The 15,593-nt window shown below is 40.1% G+C and overlaps 1 protein-coding gene across 11 annotated transcripts in view; it reads right to left on the bottom strand.

Annotated features, from left to right (window-relative positions):
• Nucleotides 1-107: 107 nt before the first annotated feature.
• The window catches only part of utrn (utrophin), a 185,434-nt gene continuing 169,948 nt past the window's right edge, over nucleotides 108-15,593 (bottom strand). For 7 of the 11 annotated variants that reach the window (XM_032542253.1, XM_032542250.1, XM_032542254.1 and 4 more), the window contains 6 exons: nucleotides 14,358-14,519; nucleotides 10,449-10,686; nucleotides 7,245-7,320; nucleotides 6,913-6,993; nucleotides 5,459-5,484; nucleotides 2,881-4,284 (listed from right to left, as the gene is read on the bottom strand). In XM_032542253.1, the coding sequence (XP_032398144.1) occupies nucleotides 4,276-4,284; nucleotides 5,459-5,484; nucleotides 6,913-6,993; nucleotides 7,245-7,320; nucleotides 10,449-10,686; nucleotides 14,358-14,519 (592 nt within the window). In that variant the 3' untranslated portion in view covers nucleotides 2,881-4,275. Of the gene's footprint in view, nucleotides 121-2,880; nucleotides 4,285-5,458; nucleotides 5,485-6,912; nucleotides 6,994-7,244; nucleotides 7,321-10,448; nucleotides 10,687-14,357; nucleotides 14,520-15,593 lie in introns of those variants that run through there. The other 4 variants (XR_004336060.1, XM_032542252.1, XM_032542251.1 and 1 more) reach the window with 4 other exon arrangements.

Here is a 15,593-nt window from a genome sequence, read left to right as displayed (position 1 = left end):
TACAATTCCTCCAACAGTTTGGTGGGCTCTTCCAGTCTGGACCAAAGCAGTAGGGACTATATGACCCAGCAACTGACATTATTATCCCAAGAGCCAATAGTGGCAAAAATGAAAACAAAACTGCAGTAGACCTACAAAAGAGTAGGAAGAACATTGTATACTTTACAAAAAAAACTAGGTTAAGTAAACAGCAGCTCCATAAGACTCTAAGTCTGGGCTTATGGTCTGCACATCTTTCAAGGAAAAAATAAATAAATGAGGATGCTAATTTAGCTAGCAAGCTTATCTTCAGTAGCCTATATTTAGCATATTAAAACAAAATACTACACTAAACAAAAAAAGTTTAAAAGTTTGACATTTAACAGAAAGTACAAATAACTTAGCTGTTTCACACTGCACCTTTCTTCAGAAAAACGTCCAACTGACTGAGGAGAGGGGGTTGAGTGCCTTTGTCGCTGATCCAGAATTTCAGATTAATTTAGTAACAATAATTAAACAAAATAGATGTATACTTCTATTTTAAACGGTAGGCTACATGGAAGTACCATAGACCGTTAAAGAAAAGTACATGACCAATTATATATTTCAAGATGGCGCAGCTGGATCCTTGATTGGTTAGCGACGCGTGTCACTCCCAGATTTAAATCGTGTAGATTTGAGTCGCGCGTGCTCAGATTTTAAGCGGTTTACGGGATAACATGTCATACTGAAATTTGTGAAATCCATGTCAAAAACGTTTTATTGTTTGATTGCTAACGTTAGCTCAAAACGGCATTCAAGTTATATCTCGTTAGCATCTTGTATGCTAATTGTCGCTAAGTGACGCATGCGCGACTCAAATCTGCACTCGACTTACATCGGGTAGTCACGCGCGCGTTGTGATGCTGCGTTCCTGTTAAACTGGAAGCACGGTTACTAGTCGGAAATGTAATTTGGAACACCCCTTGAATTCGGACTTCCCACTCGTAGAGAACCTTCTTTAACTGTATATGGAGAGAACCGTGCTTTGTTCTCATAAAATCAGCTGAACACACAGTGGACGTGTCCATCTTCTATCTGTTGACATGACATGTTGCTACGGTGTTTGCACGTGCAAAATACCACAAAAAGAATTGCTTTCAACTGGTAGTGCTAACTATGGCCAACCTGGCTAGAGTCCATACATCCCTGTTTTTCCAAGAGTATATGGCTGCAGCCTGGAGCGTCCCATGTCATCCGTCCCGTCTCATGCGGTCTCTGTTTTTCCGACATGTAAGTGGAACGCGATTAAGTCGTGTGACGACATTCCCAGTTCCGACCTCCGAATTAAATCGAACGCAGTCATGAATGTATTATAATCCATTTAAACAATTTCGTTTGTCAGTGACCGAGCATTACAGACTCATGATTAAGATTGAGAAAATAGCTTGCAGGATGCTGTTGATTAGCGTTGGTTTGACTGAATCTTCCATTTGAACAAGCATTTTCTAATTACTGCTAGCTCCAGGGCTGCACTGCTGTGTAGCTTAGCTTGACATGTGATCACCATTTGGAGGGCCAGAGAATTTGAGTTATAATAAAGTTATTAAAACACCCACTAAATTAATTTTTTTTTTAAAGTTTTTGTTGAACTGCAGAAAACTAATCTTTTCTCGGTCTAGCAAGCACACTGCACCTTACTGGAACTTGACAGCCTAATGTGCTAAATCACAGAGAGCTGAGTCTCAGCAGGATTAAAATTTAAAATTTAAAATAAGATTCCTGATAACTCATGCAATCTTTTGACAAAATTTATATGAGCACATTAGATTGTTGCAGTAATTAAACCAAATCCTTCACCTATTTGCCTAATTGTCATATTAATATTGATAAAAATACCAGTGCACTTCTTTTTGTAATGGGATCCAGTAAGGAATAAGTACCACCTATCCTGTATGTATGCTAGTCAACAAACTTCTTTGCCTTTACAAACAAGTTCATTCCTGCAGTGCATTACAGGGAGTGGTAGACTAATTTGAGCACCTCAGGGAGCCCAGAGGATGTGAGTCAGAATATGTACAGTAGCCCCTGATCCAATTAGGGTGCACTACCACTTGGCTACTGTTGCATTATTGAAGTGTGTTATGGAACAGCTGGACCATAGATGATAGGGAGTGCTATTTAGACTTGGCTAATATATAAATATCTGAGATTGATATGCCAGAAATCACTTTTTCTTCTGAACTGTTGTGGAGTAGACATAGTACGCTTACAATACAATTATGACTTCAAAGTACAGACAGTTTTCTGTCGGGACATAATTTAATCTGACCGGTTGCTAAAATGAGCGGATTTTACACCATGAAATGACTTATGCGGTCAGATATTATGACCAGCAATAAGCAACAGCACGGCCAAGTCAGACCAAATGTTTTTAATCGAACATCACACAACCTTTAAGAATTATCGATGCATGCAGCCACAAGAGAGTGATGCTGCTTAAATGAACAAAAATGGGGCTTGAAGGGCAGGAGTAAAAGGACAAGAGGATAATTACCATTTATTCTTCATTTGGAGTTACAGCTCAGCATGCTCACTGCAAACATGTAATAATGATACCTCTCACTGCACGATCAATTCCTTTGATAAATTATAATGCTAAGATTGTGGCTGGATGGCACTGAGGAGTTGGCTATAATTAAGCCTTTGTTCCTCAAAAGCAGGTGTAAGTGTAAAAGCTTGTTTTAAATGCAAGGCAAGTTCTGCATATGAATACACGTTTAAGTGGCGGGATGAATTTCTGATCAGTGATTATACAATTCTGTTAAGTGATTCATCTATATTACCTTTACACATTTAAATCCTCAATCTATTACAGCCAATTGAATTAACAGATGAGTAAAAAAAATAGGGGGGGACACGTACTTGTTATAAAATTTTTATTTAGAATAAAACATATAGCCATAATACACGTAGTGTGGTCGATCTATTTTACATACCTCAGGAGAAGCGACACAGTTCTGCTATGGTACGGTTCATCATGATTGTAATCATTAACACATTAGTCAACGGTCAGAGGAGGTTATAGTAGTGTTGTTCAGTCTCACAAGTTTTACAGGATAGAATATAGCACGACAACACAACGCAGTGAGGGACCAGTGCTAGAAGGCCAGTGGAAAAACCAACAGATGAAGTAATACTCGTCATAACTGGTGGCAAGCTTCAGCGTGCCACAGACCCATTGTTGTACAGTAATAGGAACTCTTTTTTTAATTTGGTATCTCCTCGTCGTGGTGTACACCAATACAGTAAGCTAAAGCTTAGAATTCTAAACCGGGTTGTTGTGGTTCTGTAAGTGATCACAATTGTTTTAAACAAGTTTACAAACCACAAAACCAAAACTGTGTCTATGATTCTGAGGTAGCAAGGCAATCATGGCTTTCCTCTGATTTCTGAACATATATCTTTTAAAAAAACTATTCTAGATAATGACGGTGGGCCTCTTACAACCCCAAATTCAGAACAACTTTAAATTGAAATTTTTACTCTCCAAAACGTCTCTCTTTATACACAATTCCACTTTCATTCATCAACTGTCAACTCTTGTCTTCCACACGTGGAACAGTATAGGCACAGAAGGGGTAAAGTTTACATCAAATCGCAGTCGACACAAAAGTCTGCCGGCATATCAATGCTTTAAAGGGGAACTTGACATCAAGCATGCTACATGATAGATCTTCAAAACAAAACAGACGATTTGATAAGTGACAGTATTTCAAATGATCCTTTTGGCCACTAGATGTTATTACTAAGGAACTGTGCGTGCTCCCAAACATGGAAAACTGTGTCTACTTCCATACAGACAAATAACCACAACTGGGGGCGTGAGAGTAAAAAGCTGTGGAATGACATGAAAATCAACAGTTAGATTCCCAGTGAGGGCTCAATTAAAAAGAACGAAACACGAATCTCAAACTGCCCTCTGAAAAAAAAGAGCATATTTTACTATACAAAGCCCCGTGTCCATATACTCATCTGCATATCTAAACAAATCACTGACAAATGTTGAACCAAGTTCAGGTACAATCTACAGTTCATAAAATGTACAGTTTGCATAGTACAAGACAAGGTGGTAAAAGTAGTTAAGTTGTCTGGTCCTTTGCGTCTTTGGGATTTAGGGTCGGGGGGATTGTTTGTTTAGGAATGGTCTTGCTGTGCGCACACACTCCCATGTGTGCCCACACACTCCCATGTGTGCCCACACACACACACACACACACACACACACACACACGCCATTGTCTGTTGGGACGGTCCTCACATCACCTGCAAAACAGAGAACAAAGACATGAAATCATGTCGACAAAAAACAACAAAAATGACACCTTTTAAAACAACTGGTGTGCGCCTGGGTTCAAGTAGACCCACTGAAAGTTTGTACTGTTGTCTTTGAAGGGCAGCAGGTAAACCCCCCTTATTTCTCTTCATCAAGACATCACTGTGTGGAAATATGAGAAATGTTCAGACAAAGTAATCAGGTTTTAAAGCTAGTAAATGGACTGCAGTCCTTCAAGCCTGTTACAGTCCATTAGGAGCTCAGAGTGAAGGAAAGGGAGGAGGTGGGCGTGGATGATGCAGGGGAGATTTTACAAAACAAAGCCTTCTTCTCAGAAATGGACTTAGGTACTCAAACCTATTCAACCCATGCATTTGTGTGAAAAACAACAAAGTGTATGGCATGGTGTTTGCCAAGGACAATGAAAAATAAGTAATAAATACAAGGAGGAGACTGAGAAGATATGGGAACTTTAGTTCACTTCATTTCCTGAGTGTACTATATACTAAGTGTGTATTGCAGGCATAATAGAAATTCATAATGAACTTGACTTAAATTAATTTTCAAGGTGTTAAATGTTGAAAGCCATTTGTTGAAGTGTAATGGTCATCAAAGAGGGAAGTAGAAATGAAAGAAAAAGTATGTCTGTTTTGCAATGGCCACCACAAATCCATGTGTAGCAGCTAAGCACTTTAACTGGCGTGTAAAGGTATTAGCTGTGTGTGAAGAGACAAGCTAAGCAGTTTTAAAATACAGTGAGAGAAAGGAAAGAATGGGGTGAGCGGAGTAAAAAATTACAGGTCAGTGGCAATGGCTTTCACAACACCTCTGTCCCAAAATGCACCTTGGCCTCAGACTGGGGGAATGAGAGGTGCAGCTAATGGGACTCTGGAGAGATCCATTAGCCGTCTCTTTCTCACAAGCCACCAAATTGTGCAGGGCTGAGGCAGGTGAAGGCTACATGGAGGCGGCTACTTTTGTGGCAGCAGCTGTAATTACCTCTAAAATGTAGCTCTGCTCAAAGTTCTCTCCCCTTGGCCAATTACTCAAACCCGTATAAACACAGACAACAAAGCATAAAGTAGCTTTAATACAAGCTGCAAATACAAAGACTGATTTATAGAACTTTTGTGGATCTAAAAAAGTGGAAGAACCTCAGCTTACCTGTGGTCTTGAGGAGAGGCTTGAGGCTGCGGAAGACAAAGCAGAGAGTAGTTTCAGACTTGAACTCCCCCAGTTTATCTCTGTTTTTAGAAGTTTACACTAAATTATCAGCCTCCCACATATTCCTGCTCACACTCAGCTCCGTGCTGTTCAGTCCCAGTGCCTCGGAGCTGTGCAGTAACCAAATGCTAATAACACCGGAGCGTCTGCCAGATTAGAATGGATTTTTAACTAAAGCCCTCATAGGAGTTTTAACTCTAAATATCTGAATGCAATTTAAAGTCAGTAAGCTCTAACTCGCTATTTGAAACATTTTTATTTATTTTTCTATTTGATTAACATTCCCAGAGGTGGATACTTTTTCAAATTCTGCTATAAAAAGTAATGAGTGTTGAAGGTTTTTCTTGATCTAATCAAATATCAAATTTAAATGATAATATAAAAAAGAAAAAACTCAAGGCTGTACGTGAAATCCGTGTGTCTGAGAAAGCATTCATCGGATTCAAAAACCACAAAGTCACAATGCAGAGGAATCTGCATGCACTGCACAAACCATGATTACACTTTTTGAAAAAGTATACTCTATATACCACTCTTCATTGTAAGACCTTTTGAATTCATGACTACAGATAAGAGCAGAGCTGCTATCATTTGTTCATGACAATACACGCACGCACGCACGCACGCACGCACGCACGCACGCACCCACACACCCACACACCCACACACACACACACACCCACACACACACACACAGTACATACATACACCACCCAGAAAGTCAAATGACAGTAAAAGGTCAGGAAGACAGATGTAGAGCAGCAGTGTGTGAGGTGGTGAAAGAGGACGGAGCATCATCAAGAAAGTACCGGCGTTTCTCTAATTGCAATGAAGATCTAAGCTTGAAACAACAATTTGTTTTTGAGTTGAAACATTTAGTCCATTAATCAATTCATTGACATTCACAAATGCCAAACATTCTCTGCTTACAGCTTTTCAATTGTTAGGATTTGTTTGTTGCAACATGACAAATTTCAGGGGTTCATGTTGAATTTTTAGGAATTTGTGGTGGAGAAAGTTATGACTTTACCGACACATTTATAGAGAAAGAATGCCATTGCTGTACAAGAGGCAGCTTTAGTTCAGAAGGTAGAGCAAGTCGTCCTTTAATCACAAGGTTGACGGTCCAATCCGTAAGTGTCCTTGAGCAAGACACTGATCCCCAAGTTGCTCCCAATGGGCATTATCAGTGTATGAATGTATGTGTGAATGAGAGGCAAGGTAGAAAGGTGCGACATAAATGCAGTCCATTTACAACCAGGGTACAAAGGGAGGGATGAAGTATGAACAGTTAAACGGTGTGACATGCACTACGTTACTGCTGTGGCAAAACACAAATCTGCCATCAGAAGCTGGGAAGACATGGTGGGAGAGAGGAGGAGTGGGAAACTTACGACTGCATGCAGGGAAGGAGTTGTTAATCTGCTCCATTACATCTGCCAGGTCAGAGCTGCTGTGGTGGTCCAGCAGCTCATCTGAACACACACACACACACACACACACACACACACACACACACACACACACACACACACAACCTAACAACCACCACACACACACACACACAGCGGTAAGAGCAAAGTTCAAATGTTCAGTGTACCTGCCGAACACTGCCTTGTAGCTCCTGCCATAGCGTATGCATTTGAAAGGACATATCTTCATATATCAAGATCAGATGTAGTGTGAGTGGCTGTGTCTGAAGTCTTTTTGAGCTTAAGTGTCTCACCTGAGTTTTCAGTAAGTGGACCTGGACCTTGCACAGTTGGAGAGGACACTCCATTTACCCTTGAGTCCATTTCCGGCTGAAAGAGAGAAAAAGAGAGAGAGACATATACACAGAGGAAAGAAGGCATAAAAAAAACTCCATTAATATATATTTTTATAACATAATTATTCCGCTTGGGATCCGCTTGACAACTTTAAAATTAGCCATGCTTTTGGACGTAACATATATGGAACCGTCTACGGCTCCCATAGGTGGAGCCCCGGGAAGGACACTTGGCTCATTGACGCCCATGCTGTGAATTTGTGCTGCAGCTTTTTCTTTTGTTTGCGTGTGTGACTGGTCCCTTGCCTTGTGTCTGTCTCTGTGTGTGTGTTTCTGCATGTGTTGTTTTGTCTCCCTCTCTCCCGTTTTTCCTCTCTGTGTTTTTGTGGCCCTGGGACGCATTCCTATGTCCCAGTGTGTTGTTTGTAACTGTTCGTGAATGTTATGTTTTCTGAATATATTTGATCACTAAAAAAACAAATTAGCTGTGCTTCACGGCCCCAGGCGGAGACAAGGGATTACTAGAGGGCGGCACAATGAGCCTTTTGTTGTGTGTACAAAAACATTTCTCATAAACGTGTCTCTACCAATGTCCCAACTTCAGTCTGATATGCTACTGTATCAATTACATTTTAATAAATTTAAACAGATTTTTAAGTTAGATTTTTAATGTTCTGGCTAATTGCCATGTGCAGAGTTATTTTGTGGAGTGTAACAATAAAAATTCCTGGCAACATGAATGACTTAATTCTAAGTCACAAGATCAAATCTATACTGTAATAATACACAATACATGCTGTGTCTCTAAAGCATAAGATCAAAGTTTCTGTGGGAGAAGACCCATATTTGTCCTGCCGTTATTTTCGCAGCTTTCCTATCTAACACATTTGGAAATCTATCTCACCTGCAGCTTATGTGACTGAAATTAATGCAGCCGCCTCAGGAGCAGCAGGAGCAGACAGGGAATGCAGATGATCTACAATAATCTAGCAGGGTTTTTATTCACGTTGTTTTAGACAGGCCTTTGCCTGTGACAGATTGCCTCACTGTTCTATTGGTTCATACTGCTATCCACTGTTGTCTACACTATGACTACAGAAAACCTGTTGTGTCCCAACATGTCTTGAGTATCAATGAGAAGACCACAACAGACAGTGGTCAGAATTTAGCCATGTACACAGAGATTCACAGCTCGAGTTATAATGTGCAATCCCATTTTTTTTTCTCACTCTTTTCTTAAGTCATGGCTGATACAAAGAGTCTGATGAAAGCAGTTTGTCAAACCAACAAAAAGAGAACACAATGACAGTAAAAACCCCAGTTACTCCTAAAAACATAACAAAACAGTATCTCAATCCATCAATTACAGATTAGGATTGGTTAAATGGAATACTGTGGACAGTTGATCAATTGGTGAAAGCCCGCTCTGTTGCTCTGATGCACAGAAGGGAACAGTTGATGCCCGGTGACATTTACGGCCGACTCACACATTCCCTTCTGCTTTTCAACTGCAAGAAACCAAATCAATATAGCCTGCCTTTCCCTCCCTCGTCACCCCTTCTTCTTCTTCATCATCATCATCATCATCATCTCCTGGTGCCCCTGGCGCCAGTAAAGGTTAACATGTTGGAAACGTCTCTAGAGCACAGCCACTGTCTTGAGGCTTGTCTGAGAATAGCTAAGGTCAGGGCTTTGTTCAGCCTTCAGGAGTATGAATTTAGTGCGTGCCTTCAAACTGGCTAGGTTTATTATTCTGCAGCTTGGCAGTAATGCTGCAGTTGATGGAAAGACATGTTGACATATCATCGGGACTCTGGGGACGTAAATGTCAGAAAACAGAAGTTCTTATTTAGCGTGGGCATTTTTAGTATATGTAGGTAGATGTGCGTGCCATGTTTGCATTTTTTTGTCTTTTAGAGTAATTAAGAATTGTACGTAACAGTAAATGAAGTAGCTAAAGTATGACACATCGATCTACTGTTTAAAGTGGAGGGAAATCTCCAATATGGCGAAGGATGGGTGCAAAAATCTGCCGAGTCATGTCAGCTGCCTTCCTCAGGCCATATTTGTTGTGAGTTATTACTGCTACCAGAGAGCCTGCAACCTGCTACTGTGTTTGCTCAGTCTGATTTGTTGGGATTGCTGTTTGTTTGGCTTGAGGGTTGTGCTTTTTTCACTTGGCACAAACAATCCAACCTCTGTGAGCAATTAGGCTGGGCATAAACAAATCTGGAAGTTATTGATAGAGGGACGGAGAGCGAATGCTAGACCCCTGGATTGAATGGTAATGATGTGATTAGGATCTTATCTGAGCGGCTGATGAACAGATTTGGTTATTCAAAGGCACAGCAAACTAAAACTAAAAACTGAATGGGTTAGCACGTTCACACACAAATGCGTGGATGTTTTTGTGGAGTTTCAAAGGTGAAAAAGTAGGCCTGAAGGACCTTTAAAGAATCCATTAATTTATTGGAGGCATTTTGCATCATTGGTTTTGCATTTTTTAAATGAGTGTTAGTATTTACGAGTTTCACTGTGAGTGAGTGAGTCTGTGAACTGTGTCTACTGTCCTGCTGCTCCCCAACAACAAGCCTAATGAACTCAAGGAAAAGACAACTTCATTAGAAAAAAACTCCTACTTCCTCTGAAAGAAGTGTATTGATTTCATTTATTTTTTGAGAACATCACCAAATAACGACAAAATCACCAGTGCAAACTCTGCTACAAAAGATTAGTTCTCTGTATTACTGTGTCTTGGGGGAATATGTCAGTTGTCTCATGTTACTTTCAAAGCTTACATACCAAGCTTTTTAAAGCTGGCAAATGTTTCTAACTTGCTGTTACATCACGGCATTGTGATTTATCTACTTAAATTAAGTCCTTTTCCATTAGTAGACAACTAACAACATCTATGTTGTTGCTAAGCACCAGAACTACAGCCATTCTTTCTGCAAATGGCCTCTTCACAGCTGCAGTTTGAATCCATTTCAAACAAGCCCACTTTGCAGTTGTCACAAAAACTCCACAACAACAAGAAACAACCCAATCCTGAGGACCGATTATCTTTGTAACATATGAGTCTATGAGTATCCATCTCTCTACCTCTTAGCCATAACCTGTGGCATCTTGGGATAAAACTGCCCAACAATTGTGTTCTGTCACCTGGTGCAGTAGCTGCCGGAGGCGGTGGAGCTGAGACTCAAGCTGTTTGTTGTGTTCCTCCAGGATGTGCATGCGGGCCTCCAGCCGGCCCTTGTGTTGTCGTAGCAGCTTGGCCTCAGCTAGAAGATCGGCCTCAACAGGATGGGCAAAAGAACCCTCAGAATCCCAGGGGCTTCCAGCAGGGGCTCCTCGCTGGCCATGCTGCTCCTTTAGCTGCTCATACTCCCTCTGCAGGCTCCTGGGGTCAGAAACATAACACGCATCTGTCACACCCAAAGCTGGAAGAAGTATTCTGATCATTTACTGCAGGTAGAAGTAATTTAAAAATATTCTGTTACAAGTAAAAGTCCTGTATTTCAAATTTTACTTAAAATTATGTATGCATTAATGTAAAAAATAGGAAGTATTATCAGAAAAATGCATTTAAAAAATCAAAAGTAAAAGAGTGTACTATACTATTATGTTATATCATTGGATTATACCAGTGATGCATGCATTTGTAGGTATCTTAGTGCTGGGTACTTAATAAATATTATATATACTTAACATAAATCAGATGTTTATGTTTTGTATGTAAAATCTTAATCTGTGAAGTCACTATTAACTCCAGCTGTCAGATATATGTAGTACAGAACAGTACTTGAGTAATTATACTTACTTTCCACCACTGGTTACATGAATCTACAATTTACACCGCATCTTTAATCATTTTAATTTGATCTTGTATGTACAAATGTACATTTCTGTGTATGTACAGTATGTTCAAACAGCTGACAAATGGAACGAAAAACTTGGTTGGTTCTTCCTTTAATTAATTATCCATCGAGTTCAATGTAGGGTTATTGACTCTCCCTAAAGGCAACATTACATCGGTATATGTATACATGTTTTAGTACATGTTTACTTGTGAACATGAACACAGGTGTCATTGTGCACGATGCACATGTGTGTACTATATACATATGCTTTTGTAACTGAACAGCATATGTGCATATATTTGTATTTATGTAGTATATAATCTATAAATAGATAAATAGCCTTATGTATTTGAGCATGCACAGTATGCCTGTATATGTGTGTGTGTGTGTGTGTGTGTATGTATATATATATATATATATATATATATATAGATATACCTTGGACATGTATCTTACATTATTTTCCTTTTTTACTGGTCTGTTTACTTGTTTAGAAGTAAGACTTATAGCCATGTGTAACCATTAACTTGACAGTGTTCCTATGATATATATCCTTGTATAAATAGATCAGTGGACTTCTGTTGCTGAAAGCTGAGCTTTAATGGTATTATTACATATCTTTGCCATGTATTTAATAATATATATATATATTTATATATATATTATTATATATTATATTATATATATATATATATATATATACTATAACATACACTACAACCGTTCAAAAGTTTGGGGTCACATTGAATGTCCTTATTTTTGAAGGAAAACACTTGTACTTTCAATAAAGATAACTTTAAACTAGTCTTAACTTTGAAGAAATACACTCTATACATTGCTAATGTGGTAATGACTATTCTAGCTGCAAATGTCTGGTTTTTGGTGCAATATCTACATAGTGTATAGAGGCCCATTTCCAGCAACTATCACTCCAGTGTTCTAATGGTACAATGTGTTTGCTCATTGGCTCAGAAGGGCTAATTGATGATTAGAAAACCCTTGTGCAATCATGTTCACACATCTGAAAACAGTTTAGGTTTGTACAGAAGCTACAAAACTGACCTTCCTTTGAGCAATTGAGCTTCTGAAGCATCACATTTGTGTCAATTAAACGCTCAAAATGGCCAGAAAAAGAGAACTTTCATCTGAAACTCAACAGTCTATTCTTGTCCTTAGAAATGAAGGCTATTCCATGCGAGACATTGCTAAAAATTGAGATTTCCTACAACGGTGGTACTACTCCCTTCAGAGGACAGCACAAACAGACTCTAACCAGAGTAGAAAAAGAAGTGGGAGGCCGCTTGCACAACTGACAAGAAGATAAGTACATTAGAGTCCCTAGTTTGAGAAACAGACGGCCACAGGTCCCCTGGCATCTTCATTAAATAAACCCCGCAAAACACCAGTGTCAACATCTACAGTGAAGAGGCGGCTGCGGGATTCTGGCTTCAGGGCAGAGTGGCAAGAAAAAGCCATTCTGAGACTGGCCAATAAAGAAAAATTAAGATGGCAAAGAACACAGACATTGGACAGAGGAAGACTGGAAAAAAGTGTTGGTGAGGATGAATCCAAGTTTGAGGTGTTTGGATCACAAAGAAGAACATTTGTGACAGCAAACAGATGCTAAAAAGATGTCTGGAAGAATGCCTGACGCCATCTGTTAAGCATGGTGTAGGTAATATGATGGTCTGGGGTTGCTTTGGTGCTGGTAAGGTGGGAGATTTGTACAGGGTAAAAGGGATTCTGAATAAGGAAGGCTATCACTCCATTTTGCAACGCCATGCCATACCCAGTGGACAGCGCTTGATTGGAGCCAATTTCATCCTACAACAGGACAATGACCCTAAACACACCTCCAAATTGTGCAAGAACTATTTAGAGCAGAAGCAGGCAGCTGGTATTCTATCGGTAATGGAGTGGCCAGCGCAGTCACCAGATCTGAACCCCATTGAGCTGTTGCGGGAGCAGCTTGACCGTATGGTACGCAAGAAGTGCCCATCCAACCAATCCAACTTGTGGGAGCTGCTTCTGGAAGCGTGGGGTGCAATTTCTCCAGATTACCTCAACAAATTAACAGCTAGAATGCCAAAGGTCTGCAATGCTGTAATTGCTGCAAATGGAGGATTCTTTGACGAAAGCAAAGTTTGATGTAAAAAAAATCTTATTTCAAATACAAATCATTATTTCTAACCTTGTCAATGTCTTGACTCTATTTTCTATTCATTTCACAACGTATGGTGGTGAATAAGTGTGACTTTTCAGGAAAACACAAAATTGTTTGGGTGACCCCAAACTTTTGAACGGTAGTGTATATATATAAAAATCTATGCTGTGCCTTTTTCTCATGCTGCAACTGCTAGTCTTGGAAGGCTTCTCTCCTCTGTGATACTTCCTATGATTAAACAATTATTACAAACTAAACACTTTTATTTTCACTGAGAATCTCATACTGAGGATTCAAAAGCTACTTTCTAAACCCCCACAGTGGGGTTCCAAGTTAAAATTTCAGAGTGATGTTTACCTCTGCTTTCTGCTTTCTGAGTGAAATCCAATTTGAAGTGGATAGGCAGACGTAAAGGACCCACCAGCATATCTCTCGCTTCACTCCCACCCTCTCTCTCTCAGTGCAGAACTATAAGCTGCCACACTTTACTTAGTTGGCATTTATGAGGCTGGCAGTAAAGCTTTCTCTCTCTTCTCTCTCCCGGAGTGCCTGTGTATGTGTGTAATCAGTCTTAAATCAGTCCAGTCGAGCCACTGGCTGAGCAAATGCATCACTGCAACAATAGATCGTAGAGTGACTCTGCCTCTAAGCCATCTCCATTTACTAATCAAGCCAGAGAAGGACTTGGCGTGTGAGACACACTGGGGGTACGGGAAGTGTGTGGATGTTTATATATTGTGCTCTGGAGTGTGACAATGAGCCCATGGACTCAAATGACACCCAGAAGCTTTGAGTGAACATAAGAGCGACAAAAAAGAAAAAGATAAGCATTGATTTTCAAGTATTTTGAACATTTCAGTTTCTATAAAACAGACATTTCAATACTTTTAATAACTTTGTATTGATCCTGTGGAAATCCAAACTGAGGCATGATTATCCAGTTTAAGGAGATTGTCCAAACATAAATGATATTTTCCTATATTTACTCAACGTCTTTCCACACTGAATTCTCTGAAGTTTCATTAATGGGCAGTTGTTTTGCCTCACCTCTGCTCCTCCTCCAAGCGAGCTATGATCCGCTCCAGCTCGCCCCGTTCCTCCCTCTCCACAGCCTGTAGGATCTGGGCCGGACTCTGTGGTTGACTGAAGGGGGAGCCCTCCCCTCCCAGCGCCTGACAGTACTGCAGGATCAGGGCATGCTCGTCGTCCCTGTGGAAGTGAGTGCAGAGTTATGTGATGAATGAGGAGCCCGGACATCTTGTCCCCGTTAGTCAGCTCTATTCAACTTCCCTTCAGTTGGGGGAAAAAGGACTTTTTTCAGCACATGAACGATGTAGAACTGAAAAACTGTTTTGCAGTTTAAAAGAATTATGGTTAATGACTTATAGCAAATCATTATGTTTTGAAATAACTTGGAATGGATGCTTATAAATTACCATATAGCGCAGGAACTATAGAAGCAGGAAGTTGAGGAAATTGAATTACTAAGAGTAAATTTAGTTTTAGCCATGCAGAGGACATCAATCAGCATCATGTGATAACAAATGCACTAGTAAGACAAAAACCCATTATACTGCACATATAGAAACAACAACTTCCAGAGAACCCTAATCTAAACAAAGTTTGTGGTAGCTGCCATGATATATAAGATCTTCTGCTATTGTAGGTCTGCTACGCTGTTAGCTCCACACTCCCTGGTAGAAAACAGATGTGTCAATCTCTACTATCTGATAACTGGAATAAAGGAGGGCTGGGAGGAGATGGAGAGAGCAGAGAAGAGAAATAGCCTGGCAGAGATATGGAAAGAGGGAGCAAAGACGAAATAGCTGCTGGGGTCTGCTGTTGTGTATCTGTATGTGTGTACGTGTCAATCTCTTTGTGTGCTATCTCAGTGATCTAAAAGAGGGTGGCAGGTCTTGCCAAAGCCCAGCTGTCACCTTCATTCTGAAACACAACCTGAGCCTTGAGGACTAAAAACCTGACAAACACACAAGCACAAAAAAAGATGACAAACTGTTATTTAAAAAGCCTTTCCATCGCTAGAGTAATTTCCAGAGCCAGTTCGACAGCTTGGAATAAAGTTGGGCTGAGAAAGTTTAGTGGCGTGTTGACGCCATGTGTGGCTTTCTACAGTTTCCACTGCTGACTCAATTTTGTCATTTTTATTCATGGATTCAGCACGCTCAAATATCCAGCAGTGCTGAGGCTGTCATTCTGTTCTGTGACATTAACATCCTGTGGTTATATAAAAAAAAAATACATCTGGACTATGAGAGCACTATA

Source organism: Etheostoma spectabile, chromosome 18, assembly GCF_008692095.1.
Source record: "Etheostoma spectabile isolate EspeVRDwgs_2016 chromosome 18, UIUC_Espe_1.0, whole genome shotgun sequence".
Classification (NCBI taxonomy): domain Eukaryota; kingdom Metazoa; phylum Chordata; class Actinopteri; order Perciformes; family Percidae; genus Etheostoma; species Etheostoma spectabile.
The sequence above is the reverse complement of the archived record's forward strand: the minus strand, read 5'-3'. Positions and strand labels throughout refer to the sequence as shown.